Raw genomic sequence first — 15,456 nt, forward strand, 5'->3', positions numbered from 1 at the left:
CGGTCAGGTAGCTCAGGCACCAAATGCGGCCATGCTCTGACCTCCGATCCCGGGGACTGCCACCAGGCAATGCCTTCCTGAAACATCAACCTGACGTTTTCCAGACACGTTCCCTTCCACATTCAAATCTTCTTTGTTCTCTGGGGTTTTGCAATACTCCATCCCCACCTCAAAGCCACACCTCTATCACTCTTTGTGAAAATGCTTTCCCGCCCTTTGAGAGCTTTCCATTTTCTTTCCTGGTTTTCAAAAAGAAGACCCATCTTAAAAAAAATAAACTCAACTCCTCCTGCTACTCAGGGAATAGGATGAGCAAGAGAAATGCACACAATTTAAATAGAAAAATCAAATGGAGCCACGAATGTGGTAACTTATTAATCAGAGATGAAAAGAAAGCAAACTAGAAAGCATACAGCTTCTGAGCTGTTGGGACTAGTTCCATCTAGTTGAGGACATCTACACAGAAGTACTGACTTAAAAAAAAAAAAAAAGTTCTTGAAATGCACTAAAAACTAAGAAATACTTGGAAGCAAACGTTTCTCCTAAGACCAAAGGTCAAATGCAAAGCCTGTGTTCATTACCATTCTATCAAAATGCTATTTGAATTTTATGCTGATCATGACAACAAAAAACATTCGAGCTCTGGGGGAAAGATTACATATAAGCAGCCATCTACTTGAACCCATGCATGTTAAGGGACTGTCATTTTTTAAATAATTAGTGAGCACCCCCCATGCAACAAGGACGATTCCAGGAGCTCCAAAGCATAAACCGTGATTGAAGTTTGTGTGTGTGTGTGTGTGTGTGTGTGTGTGTGTGTGTGTGTGTGTTTCCCAAAATTGCTGAAAATATAAGAACCATTCAAGGAAGTTAGATCATCTTGATAGATTTCATAAAATTTCTAATCAGCCTCTCAAAAGATTTGGAAAAGCCTGAATAAAAACGCAACACCCCTTTCTAAAAATTCAGCTCATCATTTACCATACGGTAAAATCGTTCAAGGGTAGAAAAATGATTATTTTACTTTCCCTTCAAAAAAAAAAAAAAAGCCTCTCAGTGGTAGTATACAGTAAGATTTAAAAATGGAAAAAACTTCACTCTGATGCTAAGCATACAAAATCAGAGAACCAAATCGTATCTGTGGTGTGCAGAGAGCTTTGTAAATTACACCTATACCTGATGACAAGGAGGATGAAAAGGAAACAAGACATTTACGAGATTTAATTGAATGGGATGAGAACAGCTCCATTTTTCATGTTGACAGCAATTAAATTACATTAAAATATTATGTGTGTAATACATTTTATCAAAGAAGACTACGCAAACTGGGAGGGGAAGAGGGAGGTGGGAAGGGGGCACACAGGAAGCTAACCAACTTCCTCAAACCCCAGATGCCGCCAACAGTCAAGCTGTGGCTGGTGTCAGAAGGGTGACTTTGTCAGCACAGCGCCCCTGAACCTGGCTAGATCAAGTGCCACCTGGGAATCTGTCTAACCAGCTCAACAGGTTATTCCTCTCAGGCCAGCCCTTCTCGCCCCTCCCTGCAAAGCTCAGTTGGGGCAAGTTTCACCTGCTGTACAAACACCACACGCAGAGCGCCCAGCCTACCTCCAGGCAGGATGGGGGAGTGAGTAGTGAGAGCGGTGACTGGACACAGCGACTTTTAACACATGAGCTGCGTTATAACCCCAGGGCCTTCAGCCCTCACGCCCTTACCTGTTGAAGCATCTCTTCGGCGGCATTGAGTTTCACCTGGTGTCCTTCCAGGCACACCTCCAGGTCCCGAATCTTTTCTCCTTGTGCTTCCACTTGGTCTGTGAGGACACTCACCTGCCCCAGGAAATAAAGCAACGGTAGAGGAGCAGAAATGGCTCACCTACTGCTGGGAAACCATACTACTGATCCATACATAAAAATGCCTTTTCTTTTTGGCGGGCAGCAGGTGGGGGGAGTGAGTGTCCTGGATGGAGAAAACTCCAGCTGTTTTCTTACCTTGCCATTGCCTAACTGACGTTGTCACATTTCCTGCTCTTGACACACTCCAGAGAAAAATACCCAGCAGTCAGGAGAGGTGCCTCCGGGCTGGACTCCCGCTCCTTAGTCCTCTTACAGAGCTCGCTCTGGCAGTCCGGACCTCAAGGCATATCTCTGCCGGCAGGCCAGGGCTCTGCCACCTCATGTGGAAGAGCAATCCAAACTCCTGGGGAAACTAACCAATGACCTTACCTCTCTCATAAGGGTGTGAGGGCTGCTCACCTATCAGGCGAGTGTTCTGAAGCAATTAAGGAATGTGGGATGTAAAGGGCATGTATTAGCACCGACAAAACTTGGCTCCAGAAAGGATTTTGTGCTTCACAGGCCAAAACATGACTCTAAGTCATAACACACACATGCCACATTGCACATAGAGTGGCAGGAAAGTCGTCTTTCTAAAAATCATGAAGAAGATCTCTTGGGATTAATAAAGATCCATTTATAGGAAGTCCTTTAAATTATACCCTAACTACATATGGAGGATTTCCATAGTCTGCTCTAGTAGCAAACTGCCCCCAGATCCTCCCTTTTATTAAAAAGGTGCCTCAGAGCAGGAAGATGAAGAAAGAGAATGGATGGCCTCCCCAAATAAAGAAATCAATGACTGGTAAATTAAGATCCTTTAGACACTTTTGGTTTTCAACCAATGGTTGAGTCATTGTCATTTACATATAGATTATCCTAAATGATTTCTCAGTCTGTAAAGGAATGATAGCTGGAGCACGAAGGAGTTAATGTAATTCACTTATGAGCGTTTAAATAAACTATCAGTTATAGGGGCACCTGGATGGCTTAGTCGGTTAAGCATCTGACTTTGGCTCAGGTCATGATCTCGCAGTTTGTGGGTTCAAGCCCCGAGTCAGGCTCTGTGCTAACAGCTCAGAACCTGGGGCCTGTGTCTGGGGCCTGGATTCTGGGTCTCCCTATCTCTCTCTCTTTCTGCTCCTCTCCCACTCATGCTTTCTCTCAAAAATAAACATTAAAAAAAAAATTACAAAGCTCCCTTTACAAAGGAAAAAAAAAACCCCAAATGAATACTGCTACTTTAAGCTCTCCATTTTTATGTTCCCAAATGGATAAAGAATTATTGAAACCTATTCTTGGAGTTGATACACAGTGTACAAATATTCCAGTTATAATCCAAAAACAGGTGCCTTCTGCCAGTTAGGCCCATCTTGAACACAAACCTTCATGGTGGTTTTTTCAATCCTCATGACCCAACACTCTCAGCAGTCCTGGCCTTTTATAGCTACTAGCTGTACTTTCAAAGGGGTAGGAATCCAGAGGGTGGCCTTTCAGAGCTCCCTGGGTTTCAGAGTTTCTGTTTGGGAAGGTTGCGTTATGGTTAATCTTATTATGAGGATTAACACATATCATCTGCACCACACCTCAGGGCCATGCGCTGGCGGTACCCACATGAATATGTGGTCTCCAGCGTTCCATGCCCTGTAGCTCAGCTGTGTGTAAGACTCAAGACATGCAGGGCTACGGGCTCTTTGCAAAACTTTTTTTTTTTCCTTACAAACTTGAATACAGTAGAAAGATCATGGAGAGAGGCACAGAAAATTGGGACAACTGTATAAAGATCCTAGAAGGTGACCTTTATTCAATAAAAACAAATACTTTGAGTCCCTAACTCTGTGCTAGGCATAATTTTAGGCACTGTGGGGAATACAGAAGTGGAAAAAAAGGGAGGGGGTGAAAATCCTTGTCTTAAAAAAATGACATTCTGATGAAGATATAAAAGATTTTGATTTTAGTGTATATGCTGCCAAAGTGAGCACAGAAGATTGTGTGTTTTAAGTATTATGAAAACAAAGTAATTTGTTATGTGTGATTTGCCTCGTTCTTCTCCAAGTAGATCTAGGAAAACATTCTGGGCCAAGTGATTGAATTAATTCAGTCTGGCTGAGCTGCCTTGTAAGTTAAGCAAAAGGCTCTACCATGTTGAGGGTCTAACCGGCTCCATGGGTCACTACAAAACAGGGTGGTCACCTACGAGCAGCTCTGAAAGGCTGTTCACAAGCTCCTGGAATAGAAACCACTAGGACCCACTTCTGACTTCTGTGATTAGTTTCCCATGTGTGTTAGGACTGGAAATAAGGATTCTTCAAGGATTCAGGGTTTAAAAAAATTTTTTTTTAATATTTTATCTTATTTTTGAGAGAGAGACAGAGTGTGAGTGGGGAGGGGCAGAGAGAGAGGGAGATACGGAATGCGAAGGAGGATTCAGGGTTTAAAACAAAACTGTGAATGCCAAAGAGAACATTATCACAGAGGACTTTACTAAATTGTGTACCTTTAAACAGAATGTGTGGTTTCAGCCACAAAGGTTCCTGGTTCAAAGGTTTGTGAGTTCATACTTTTTGCCACAAAATTTCAAATTGGAAACTCTGATCAATTGCGTCATTGGGACGGAGTTTCAAATTACACATCCCTCAAAATATGTGCGATATAATGTGCTATATAATCTGCCCCCTCCTACCTCTCTGAAGGTAGTTCCTCCCCACCAGATTTCTTCACGGTCATCAACTCCAGCCACACAGACCCTTGTTGTTCATCCTATACACCAAGCACACTCCTTGCTCAGGGTGTGTGCGGGGCCAGCTTCCCTGCCTGGAATGTGCTTCTCTGGGCATCCACGGGGATCCCTCCTCCCTAGCTTGCTTCAGGACTCCTATCAGGGAGGTCTTCCCTGACTACATAATCCTTACCCTGCTTTCCTTTTCTCCATAGGATTTATCACTGTCAGAAACATTTTATGTATTGGTTTATTGGAGAGACACCCCCCCCCCCCAACACACACACACATTCTGTAAGAACAGCAACTTAGTTTATTTTCTTCATGGCTGCAACCCCAGCACCTAAAACTAGTGTCTGCCAAATTGCAGTTGCTTACATATACATATTTAATGTTTATTATATATTTTTGAGAGAGAGAGAAAGAGAAAAAAATGAGCATGGGAGGGGGAGGGGCAGAGAACAAAGGGGAACAGAGGATCTGAAGCAAGCTCTGTGCTGATAGCAGAGAGCCTGATGCAGGGCTTGAACTCATGAATGAACCATGAGATCACGACCTGAGTCGAAGTCAGATGCTTAACCGGGTGAGCCACCCAGGTACCCCTCAAATATTTTTTTAATTAACAAATTAATGGGAAAAAAAGATATAAATTATTTAATTGCACATTTGGCCCAAGCTTATTTAAAATAGGGACAGGGAAAAAAAGAAAAGGCTAGGGAAAAAAGGCCAAAATGTTAAACTCCCTTTTTGACTTCCAAAATTCCTAAAATAATCATTCATTACTCTTACATTCATAAGATGAATAAGATGAAATAGAAGGAAAAAAAGCCAAATAGCCTCTTAATTCCAGTGCTCTAAGCTAAAGCCCACAGTGGAGGGTTCTAGAACCCTACCCTGCCCCCTCTCCCTAAACACTACCAGCCCTGTCTACCACGCTTCAAGATTTTGAAGGAGCCAGGACTGGAATATGTCCTTTCTGATCCTCCAAATCATCAATCACAGTGCCTGATACATACCAGGCACTGAACAAATGCTTGATTTATGCGTTTGAGAGTGAACACAGCAAAGAGCCCCTATCACAACAAAAGGCCTCATGTAAGAATGCTCAACTTCATGTCCTGCCAAGGAACAGGAGTTTTCAGAACTGAAATGTTCCTTTGACTATCTTTCTCCATAACAAGTTTTGGAGTTCCTTTCTTTGAGGCAAGAAATTCATCAAAGGCTCATTAGCCCATGTTACCAGCTCCAGGGGATTTGGCCTCAAAGTGATCAGTCTAGATCCAGCTCCAGACGATTTGGGCCTGATCCTGTCAGCATCCAACCTTACATCCATATTACTCACGGCTGTTTTATTAGAGACATGAGGACACATCTTATCTCCCTTAGAAGATTCCTGGGCTCCTAGAGGACAGGGCCTCATTCATCAGCCTGGCCACAGAGCTTCCAGTGTACAGGCTCAGTAGTACAAGGATTAGTAAAGGAACACATTCACGGCCCGAAAGCCAGTCCAGCGTTTCACTGTGGCCTCAGTGACTTTCTGCTTTGTTTCAGGAAGAGTCTATTTAAAAAACATACACTTCAGGAGCAGGATAAATCCAACAGGGAAAAAAAACCTCTTGTACTTCCCTTCCACTTAGGGCACTTACAGAGGCGGAGGTAACAGGATAAGCCGTTTCCCATGAAAAAGGACCCACCTGTAAAATGAGGGACTCCTTATCTCCTTCTAGACGTGCCAAGCGTTCCTGGTACGTTTCATTACTAGCAGCACCGTGGTGATTCACCTGGGACTAAAAAGGGGGTGGGGGGGAAAGAATTACACTTAAAAGGTTGGGAAAACATCTTACCAACTTTAAAACGAAGTGTGTAATTTGTGAGGACAGCACATGCTGGTTGCATGTGCAAAACCACCCACCTAAACAGGAAGCCACAGGATTTCAAAACTACTACGAGGAGGACCATTGAAAGGTGCGCCTTGAAAGCTGGCAAAATCATCCCCCCACCCCGATGACCTCACCCTTGGCCAGGAAGGCCTGAATGGAACTCCAGACCCAGTGGTGCTTGACTTGACTGGGCGTGTTGGGTCTGGTTTAGGTGGAGGCACAGCCTGCCAGACGCACCAACGGCAATGAGGCTACTCTTTGAGGAGGCCGGGGAGCTGGTACCATTCACCAAGGAGCTATGTGGGAACAAGTTCCGCACAGATCTCGGTCTCTCCTAACTCTCACACCAGAGTTCTCCAGACCCTAGGCACACCTCACAGCATGGAGGCCCATCCTGAGCACCGCAGGGAGCACAGAGGATGGGGGACGCCAGCCACAAGGCCCTTCATCCACTCACACATGCCTTCCAGGAGTGGCTAATCCCTCCCCTCCAGAAGGGCTCTAGCAGGCCAGGCTGGCACGCTGCATGCTTACTTCTCTCGGTTCTCACACTACAAGGGAAGATGAAACATCCCAAGAAGACCCCAAATGATAGCCAGAGGGACCTCAAAGGACTAACAGGAAACAGAGAGATCCAGAAACCAGAAAACAGCATAAAGGGAGAAGAAATAAAATGGCAGATGGGAGGCAGAGTTCATAAAATGCTCTGAGCAAGAGACAGGAGGCTTCAGTCACTTTTTGGGTGTATCTGACCTGGTTATAGGCAGGGAAGAGGGAGAGAGGTGGCTGCTAATGTGACTGAGCTGGCCCAATGCCACCAACACTCCCTTCCTCCATGCTTAAAGGAAGACCGAAACCTAGAGGCCCAGGGTAGGCCATTCAGGGGCTTGGCAGCCTGAAAAAGCAGATCTGATTGCTAAATGGGGAAGTGACAATCATCAGAATCTGGGCTAGTCTAGAGGAGTAAATGCTCTGAGGTTTATGAGGCAGTCTCCTCATTCCAGAGGCAAGTCATGGTTTGCAAAGGAGTGGGTCAGAGAGGAACCCAGGCCGAGAGGTGGGCCCCTTCTCCTGAGCCCATTTCCCCACATTCCAACCTTCAGAATGGGCTTGCCAACCCCAGGCTAGCCAGGCCTGCAGCACCCGCCTCGGCACCACTGCCTTTCACTCCAGCCTCTCTCCAGTGTGCATCTTGTTCACGGTTGTGGAAGCTCTTTCATACCAGAGACAAAGGGCCTTAACAATCACAAACGACTTCTTTGTGTTCATGGCAGTTTATTGTTGCTACATTAATTCTGGTCCTCATATGGTCAAACTCTGACTAGTACACAAGGATATAATTATAACCGAAGTATTCTCAGAACCTAAAACGAGAGGAAAATAATTCTTAACAGCAGGTCAAATGCTTCTCTGTCAAATAACTCACATGATGGTGATTTTCAGGGAATAGCGAGAAAAGGACCCAGGCACCCAAGGGAAGCTGTGCACGTCTGATCCCACTACCAAAGTCGACACACGTATAGGGCCACCCACTCCTGGTAGCTACCATTTCTCCAGCAGGAGGTGAAGGAGAGAAGACCAAAGGGAAGACTGCAGCAAGCCACCACACCACTGTGCCTAAGTAGGACCCATACAATCACCCAGAGGCACAGCTATTTTTACTAACTGGCCAAAAAGCAAGTTGATGCCATAAGTTCAGTTAATACCCAAAATGCACGCCACAGAGTCTATAACAGATGACAGAAGTAGATTAAAAAACAAACAAACAAACAAACAAAACAAAAAACGAATCTGGATCCACTCTAGCAGCCGAAGGAAAAAGACAAATATGGTAAATAAAGTCAAACTGGGAGAAACAGAACTATTCCTACAGAATGGAGAAACTTTCAGATTTTCAGAGACTCTATGCAATGGGATAAACATCCCAATATCCATGATGATATCCTCATAGTAAACAGAGCCTAGGAGAACTCACTGCTTTGCTATGATACCCTCTAAATAGATCAAAGGTTAAGGGATCATATAGGCTAAAGGCCAAAGCAATTCAATGGAGAACCAATGCAATGTGGCCCAAGCAAAGGACAGCAGATCTATAGCAAGCACTTATATAGTACTAGACATGAGCCAGGTGCTATTGACAGTACTTTACATGCCTTAACTCTTTTAATACTTCCCATAATCCTGTAAGATGAATATTATTTTGATTCCATTTTGCAAACGAAGGAACTGAGGCACCAAATGTATGAACGAGGCATACGTGGATATTTTGCCTAACTGACTACATGGGAAATTAATTTTCTGTTGTAAGTTAATTAAAGAGATCAAGTACAAATTTTGTTTTAGATATTGAGACTGTATGAAATTTCACTTAAAATAAGTTTTAAAACACTATCTGAACCTAAATGTCCATTAATAAAGGAGTGGCTAGAAAAACTACGGCTCATCCATATTGTGGACAATTTGTGGCATTTCAGAGCATGAGGTAGGTATTTATGAACCATCACAAAAATATCAGATATCTTGGAGAGTGAAAATAGCAAGATCCAATGAATCATACAGTGTGGTATTAGAAAACAGTACTACACAGCTCCAAGGGTATATGGCAGATGTATGAAAATAAATAGACCAAGTGTCTGGAAGGCTACACAACTCAGAACAGTGCTGTCTCCTGGGGATGTGTTTGGGCTACAGAAAGCTGGGGATGGGAGGTTCGGTCAAGGTGGGATTTTACTTCATCCATAAACATTTTTGTAAGAAGCTCAAATATTTTCTTGAATAGTTAAAATACATTTTAAGATCTAGGAACACTGAGTACCAACAACAGTGGTTTCTGGTACTTGCTTCCTCTCATAGCAGCCTTGAGGGGAACACCCTCTCCCCCAGCAGTCACACTGGTCCACGTGATGGTAATCCTCATGGCAGAAAGGCACCTCCCTTGTCTCAAATCGTGGTTCTAGAGTAATAGAGCATCTTCCTATCTTGTTCAGTCTACCAAAATCACTTCTGCTCTCTAGCAAGCTTTCAAGAAATATTAAACAGCAGTGAGATGGAGATAACATCCCAGACAGAAGTCTGCAGTATCACCATTCTTTGCTTTTCCTGACATACAGAGCCAGGTCTTCACAATATAGAAAAGATTGAGATCTTGAAAACTGCAGTCCCTTAGAAAGGCACAGACCAGGATAAAACACCATCTCCACTTGAAGAGCCTGAAAAGCATCTGAGAACAGAACCAAGAAGAGGATTATTTTAGAACTATTTTGTTGAATGCCAATATTCATCAGCCGAAGGTGAGGATTTCATTACAGCATAAAAGACACGTGGTTATGAAAATGTCATTCCAATTATTCAGAAACATGTTCAAAGAGAGATGGGGAGCGCCTGGGTGGCTCAGTTGGTTGAGTGTCTGACTCTTGATTTCAGCTCAGGTGGTGATCTTGTGGTTCGTGAGATTGAGCTCACGTCAGGCTCTGCACTGAGTATGGAGCCTGCTTGAGATTCTCTCTCACTCCCTCAGTCCCAACCTCACTCTTACTCTCCACTCTTTCAAAATAAACAAAACAAAAAAAAGAAGAAGAAGAATTAGGACACAGTTCTGTCTTGTCCTACTTTAAAAAGAGTTTGTAGGGGCGCCTGGGTGGCGCAGTCGGTTGAGCGTCCGACTTCAGCCAGGTCACGATCTCGCGGTCCGTGAGTTCGAGCCCCACGTCGGGCTCTGGGCTGATGGCTCAGAGCCTGGAGCCTGTTTCAGATTCTGTGTCTCCCTCTCTCTCTGCCCCTCCCCCGTTCATGCTCTGTCTCTCTCTCTGTCCCAAAAATAAATAAAACGTTGAAAAAAAAATTAAAAAAAAAAAGTTTGTAGGGTGTTGGGGTGGTTCAGTAGGTTAAGCATCTGACTTTGGCTCAGGTCATGATCTTGTGGTTTGTGGGTTTGAGCTGCATTGGGCTCTGTGCTGACAGCTCAGAGCCTGGAGCCTGCTTCAGATTCTGTCTTTTTCTCCTCTCTGCCTTTCCCTCACTCATGCTTGGTTTCTCTCAAAAATGAATAAATCTTAAAAATTAAGAAGAGCTTGTTTAATCAGAGGGTATGCCAGTTTCCCTAATTCTAACAGTGGAATTGCAATAGGAGACTCAGATCAATTTGCAGATCTGGGTCCCTGAGTGACTCAGGTTTGGGTGTCTCTGAAAACTCTTGTCCATGTTCTCTAGGAGGTAAATCAGTGATAGAGTCGCTGCTCAGCTCTCCACACCTGAGGTTGGACTGAGAGACCCATGCTGGCAACCAACCAAGGGAAGACAGTCAAGTCAAATTCTGAAGGGTGCTACATGCTAAATTTCTATTCCTCCACACTCTGGCATGGCAGGGGAATTTAAAGGAGAGTTCTACCCTGTTCTACTCTATCAAGGATGCTCACACTATTGATGAGTAAAAACGAAATATTTCTTATTTATATTCAACTAATGAGGTTAGCCCCTAGGCTAGATCTAAAAGACTGCTGATGTACTACTAGGTGGGATATACATCAATTTGATTTTCTCTTCTGTTTTATTATTTCTACAAATGTGACAGAAGAAAAATGGATCTTCTCATTCAAATTTGCTACAGAGATGTTCCTGAATCTATAACTGAGGTTAGTTACCTGCTACATTGTGTGGGACCAAGAGATACTGTGTGGAAGCAAGGTATCTGTGTACTCTATGGAGGTGAAATGGCAAGTACAGATTGACATTTCCATGTCCTCTTGCATCTTGACTGAACGTCACAGTGAAACATGCTCCCTCTCTCGTATCACAGAACTTAACAGAATGGGGAGTTCTTCTTGTATGTATGTTGTCAATAACTGAGTAACTTTAGCCAAGATTATTGAAGCCAAACCATCTTTGCCTTTATCAAGGCATTGCTCTCAAGAGTCTGGGAAATCCATCCTCTAAAAGCCAGAACTCTTGAAGGCAAATATGAAACATAGTCCAGAACTTTCAGATCAAGGACTTCCTGAGGCCTTGAGAGTGATGTTACTGTGAGTCCTCAGGAACAGAGAAAACACAGCACTTTGACTCTGGCAGGTTATGGATCTATTTTTAGAAGACCCCAAATGCTATTACTTCTAGGGCTGGGCAAGCATAGTATAGAGCTCTAACAATCAACAGTCTAAGGTGGGGCTATTTCCTAAGCCATTATGAAGTGGAAAAGAGAGGCTTTAGGATGATTTAGCAGCCATGTGGGGTGTTCTATGGTTGGGGGTCATGGAGTTGATCATAAAAGTTAATCAGTCTCAGTGATTAGGAGGGCAGGGAGAGGCGGGAGGGAGGACTGTGTGTGTCTAGGAAGGAGAGCACTGACCAGACAAGATTCCAGCATGGATAGTTTCTACATAAAAGGAAGTTTGTGCCAAACAAGGACACTAGTCTAATCTAGACTGAGTCCTGCCTCCACCTCTCCCAAAGGTTGGTGAATAAGCCACTTACTCTTAGCAAGTTCCTCATGCACAGAGAGCTGAATACCAACAGACCCAAGAAATAAAATAGGCTTTCCATATCTTGGGGGTCACTGCATTTTAATTAGGGATGAGATTATCTGGGGACATTTAGAGCCCCCAAAAGAAACTTATTAGTTATAAAAAACAAAAAACAAAACAAACCAAAAAAACCCTCCAGACTAGTCAATTTCCCTGTTTTCTTGTTCAGGGGGGAATAAAAGATGAATACAGAGAATTCTTCTGAACCCTGGAATCTACTGTCTGTCTAGAATAGGCTGGGCCATTGCCTTTACTGTAACCACATGGCACGGGTGAGGGCTGCCACCTTCTTAGAGATATTCTCACCCCTCCCAGCCACCTGATCTAAAGCATGGATGGTTGAATCCTTTTAAACTGAAAATTTAAACTTGGGAATAGAAAATGGTAGTGGTTGTGCTAGAAGGTTCTTACGTTTGTTAGTAGCCATGTCCTCATTCTGTGGAAGCAGCTGGTTTGCAGAAGTCAACAAAGAAACCAACATGCATGGAAACACAAATAAAAGCCAAGAAAGAGACTGGTGGCATTCTCATCTCAGATTCACGTGGTCTCAAGGCAGTGAGATTTCTGCCCTTCCTGTTGGTTCCCTCTTAACCTGCACTGGGTTCAAACTGAGTTTCTGTTGCTTGCACCCGACAGCCCAGTCTCATGCATTTGTCTCAAAAGGTGCTAAATCAATTGACCAAAATCTACTCCTTTGAAAACAAGAAAGAATTCCTGTGTTTTGGATAGAATACTAAGTTACAAAGAAATTCTGCCTACTGCTGATTTCCTTGAATGGGCAGTTGAGGAAAAAATGGTCAGTTCTGAGCCAACTATATAGTTAATAACAGGATCATTAGCGAAAGCCAGTGTGGCACAGAGTATGTCTGTGGGATGCACTGGGATAAAAATGGCACTCAGTCTCCTTCATGTGTGAAATGGAAGACTTCCTATCTACCATCTGTTGGCCTCCATTAGTTCGCATGTAGAGAAAGAAGGTTAAGGCAGGAGATAATACAAGATGTGATAGACCCATGGGTATCAACTGGTGTGTGTGTGGGGGGGGTAGTAAAAATAAATTAAAACACAACAATAAATAGGAAGGTAAAGTAGAGCTAAAAGATGTAAGGGTGAATGGGAAACGAATAAATAATGGGTAATAAGAACATGAAAACACCTAACTGCCATTTAAGAAGTTATATTGAGGGGCGCCTGGGTGGCGCAGTCGGTTAAGCGTCCGACTTCAGCCAGGTCACGATCTCGCGGTCCGTGAGTTCGAGCCCCGCGTCAGGCTCTGGGCTGATGGCTCAGAGCCTGGAGCCTGTTTCCGATTCTGTGTCTCCCTCTCTCTCTGTCCCTCCCCCGTTCATGCTCTGTGTCTCTCTGTCCCAAAAATAAATAAACGTTGAAAAAAAAATTAAAAAAAAAAAAAAAGTTATATTGAAAGACTGACATGTCTGTACATGCTATACAAATGTGAGGTCTGGGAGCTGGGGGGCCAAGAGCTGGGGTACCTACACCCACCCTTTGCCCATCTGGAATTCAAGGCAGGGGATCCCTGGAGACTTTGTTGTGGGCTTCCATATGCATGTGCAGAATTCCTATAGCCTCCTCCTACACAGGCATGACGTCTGCAAAATGACAGGTACGAATGTCTAGGAGGCAGGGCTGTACTAACCATGTGTACTCTTAGGTAGGTCATCTCATTTCAGGTTTTCCTATCCTTTAAATGGAAAAAATTATACCTCACAGAGCAATGTAGAGGGTCGGTTAGGTCATTAAGCCTCAAAATCTACAGGAATAAAGGCACAGAATGTTCTTTATAGAGGGATGCTCTAATATTTCCTGTCTAATACAAACAGCTTTTGAATGATGGTGGAAATATGGAAATCATTTAAACGGCTTTGTTTAAGCTAAAAGACCAAAGTACGGTTACAAGCAGTTCATCCCTTGTACTGACAGTTTTAATTAATTCATTCTTTTTGTTCAAGAGAACAAAAAGGCACTGTTTCTGATTAGGACACCTATGAAGTATCTGTAAAGATCTGTACAAACAGCCCAAGGGAACAATAACCAAAATATATTCAGGCTATAAAGAAAGAAAGAAAAAAAAAAAAAAGCCCAAGTGACAACATAGAACTCACTGCTATCTAAGAGCTCTGGAATCATACTTGTGGTGTGTATGTGTCACTTTTCCATCGTCCCTGAAAAGATGCCCACGCTTTGAGTCAGATCTACAGGACCACAAGTTTTTCTTCCTTGTGAGCATTTTACTACATACTGTAAGTAATATGTACTACATACATTACAAAGGAGCACAATGAGAATTTCAATAGCTGATAATCACCATCATAAAAACTTGAATTTTTATTTCTGTTCCAATCTGGAAGTCAGGTCCAATTTAAGTTAAACATGAGCATTCTAGCCAAATCACCCCTGGCAGCTTCCCCAGAGCCATCACCCTCTGACTCTAGTGGCTGGTTAGATTCCATGATGCTTGCTCACTCTTGGCTGGCCCCTCCATTGTAGCTTGGCAAAGGAAGAGCCATGTTAGGTCTCTGCAGAGGTCTGGAGAAGAGTGCTTGATGCCAAGGCCAGGAGCCATGCAGAATCCCCAGGAGGACTCTTTCTCCTCCTGGCCAGATTCTACCAAAACGGCATGCCCTTTGCATATGGTATGGTCCACTCTCAGGAATGCTGGGTAGGCCACTTGTACAGTATTCCCCTGACTGGTACAGGCTAGAAGACCTCCTGTCAGCACCTCACTTCTCTGAACATGGGGAAAGAGCTGGTTCCAGAACAGTCAAGTGGGGCAGACAAGAGGTCACATGGGGGTATCATGGGGCATGCAAGCATGGAGTGTGGGGAAATCCTAAGGCTGTATAGTGTGACAGCTCTAGCCATCACGGTGTTATTCAGAGCCAACAGCTACTTCTCAGAGCTGCTGCCTTGGGCTCCAAAATACATCTGCCCCCCATGTTTTGATACCAAGATCTGCAGTCTTCACAAGGTAAAGTCATATTTCCTTCAGTGCTTCTAATAAGCTGTGAATTCCAGTCCCCTCAGGATCCTGGCCACATTTCAAATACTGTCCCAACTGGTCAGATCATTTTATATGATGGCCTCTTGCTTGTAAATACATGAAGATTTTGAACAACATACTGGATAAGGCTCTCCCTTCATTAGTCATTAGGAATGTGAGATGACGTGTTTTTAGCTGAATAAGAAAACAAGGGAAAATGTGTAGTATTTCCAGGCTGCATAGTCAAGAGGATTTTATCAAATCCAGAAAACCAATTTTAAGTGAGTCATAGCTGCCAGGCATAGAAGAGAGGTCAGAGTCACTCAGGCCAGACTTCAAGCTCAGAAGTACCACTCACATACCAAACTTTTTAGAAACTTGAAAAATGTAGACCTTAAAAATAAGCGGACCAAAAAAAATAAAAAGTGGGTCATGAGGCAATACTCAATTCCTGTTACATAGTTCAGGTTACCTATCACCAAGGGAACCAAGCAGTAGGAGTGT

At 43.6% G+C, this 15,456-nt stretch overlaps 1 protein-coding gene across 14 annotated transcripts in view; it reads right to left on the bottom strand.

Moving 5' to 3' along the window:
• PPFIBP2 (PPFIB scaffold protein 2) overlaps positions 1-15,456 on the bottom strand; it is a 144,855-nt gene that overhangs the window by 58,001 nt on the left and 71,398 nt on the right. For 10 of the 14 annotated variants that reach the window (XM_086678063.1, XM_086678066.1, XM_086678071.1 and 7 more), the window contains 2 exons: positions 6,250-6,342; positions 1,717-1,830 (listed from right to left, as the gene is read on the bottom strand). In XM_086678063.1, the coding sequence (XP_086534189.1) occupies positions 1,717-1,830; positions 6,250-6,342 (207 nt within the window). Of the gene's footprint in view, positions 1-1,716; positions 1,831-6,249; positions 6,343-6,569; positions 6,660-15,456 lie in introns of all 14 variants that reach the window. The other 4 variants (XM_086678073.1, XM_086678062.1, XM_086678069.1 and 1 more) reach the window with 2 other exon arrangements.

The sequence above is a fragment of the Puma concolor genome, chromosome D1 (genome assembly GCF_028749965.1).
Source record: "Puma concolor isolate L17-30 chromosome D1, mPumCon1.1.hap2, whole genome shotgun sequence".
NCBI classification, from domain to species: Eukaryota; Metazoa; Chordata; class Mammalia; order Carnivora; family Felidae; genus Puma; species Puma concolor.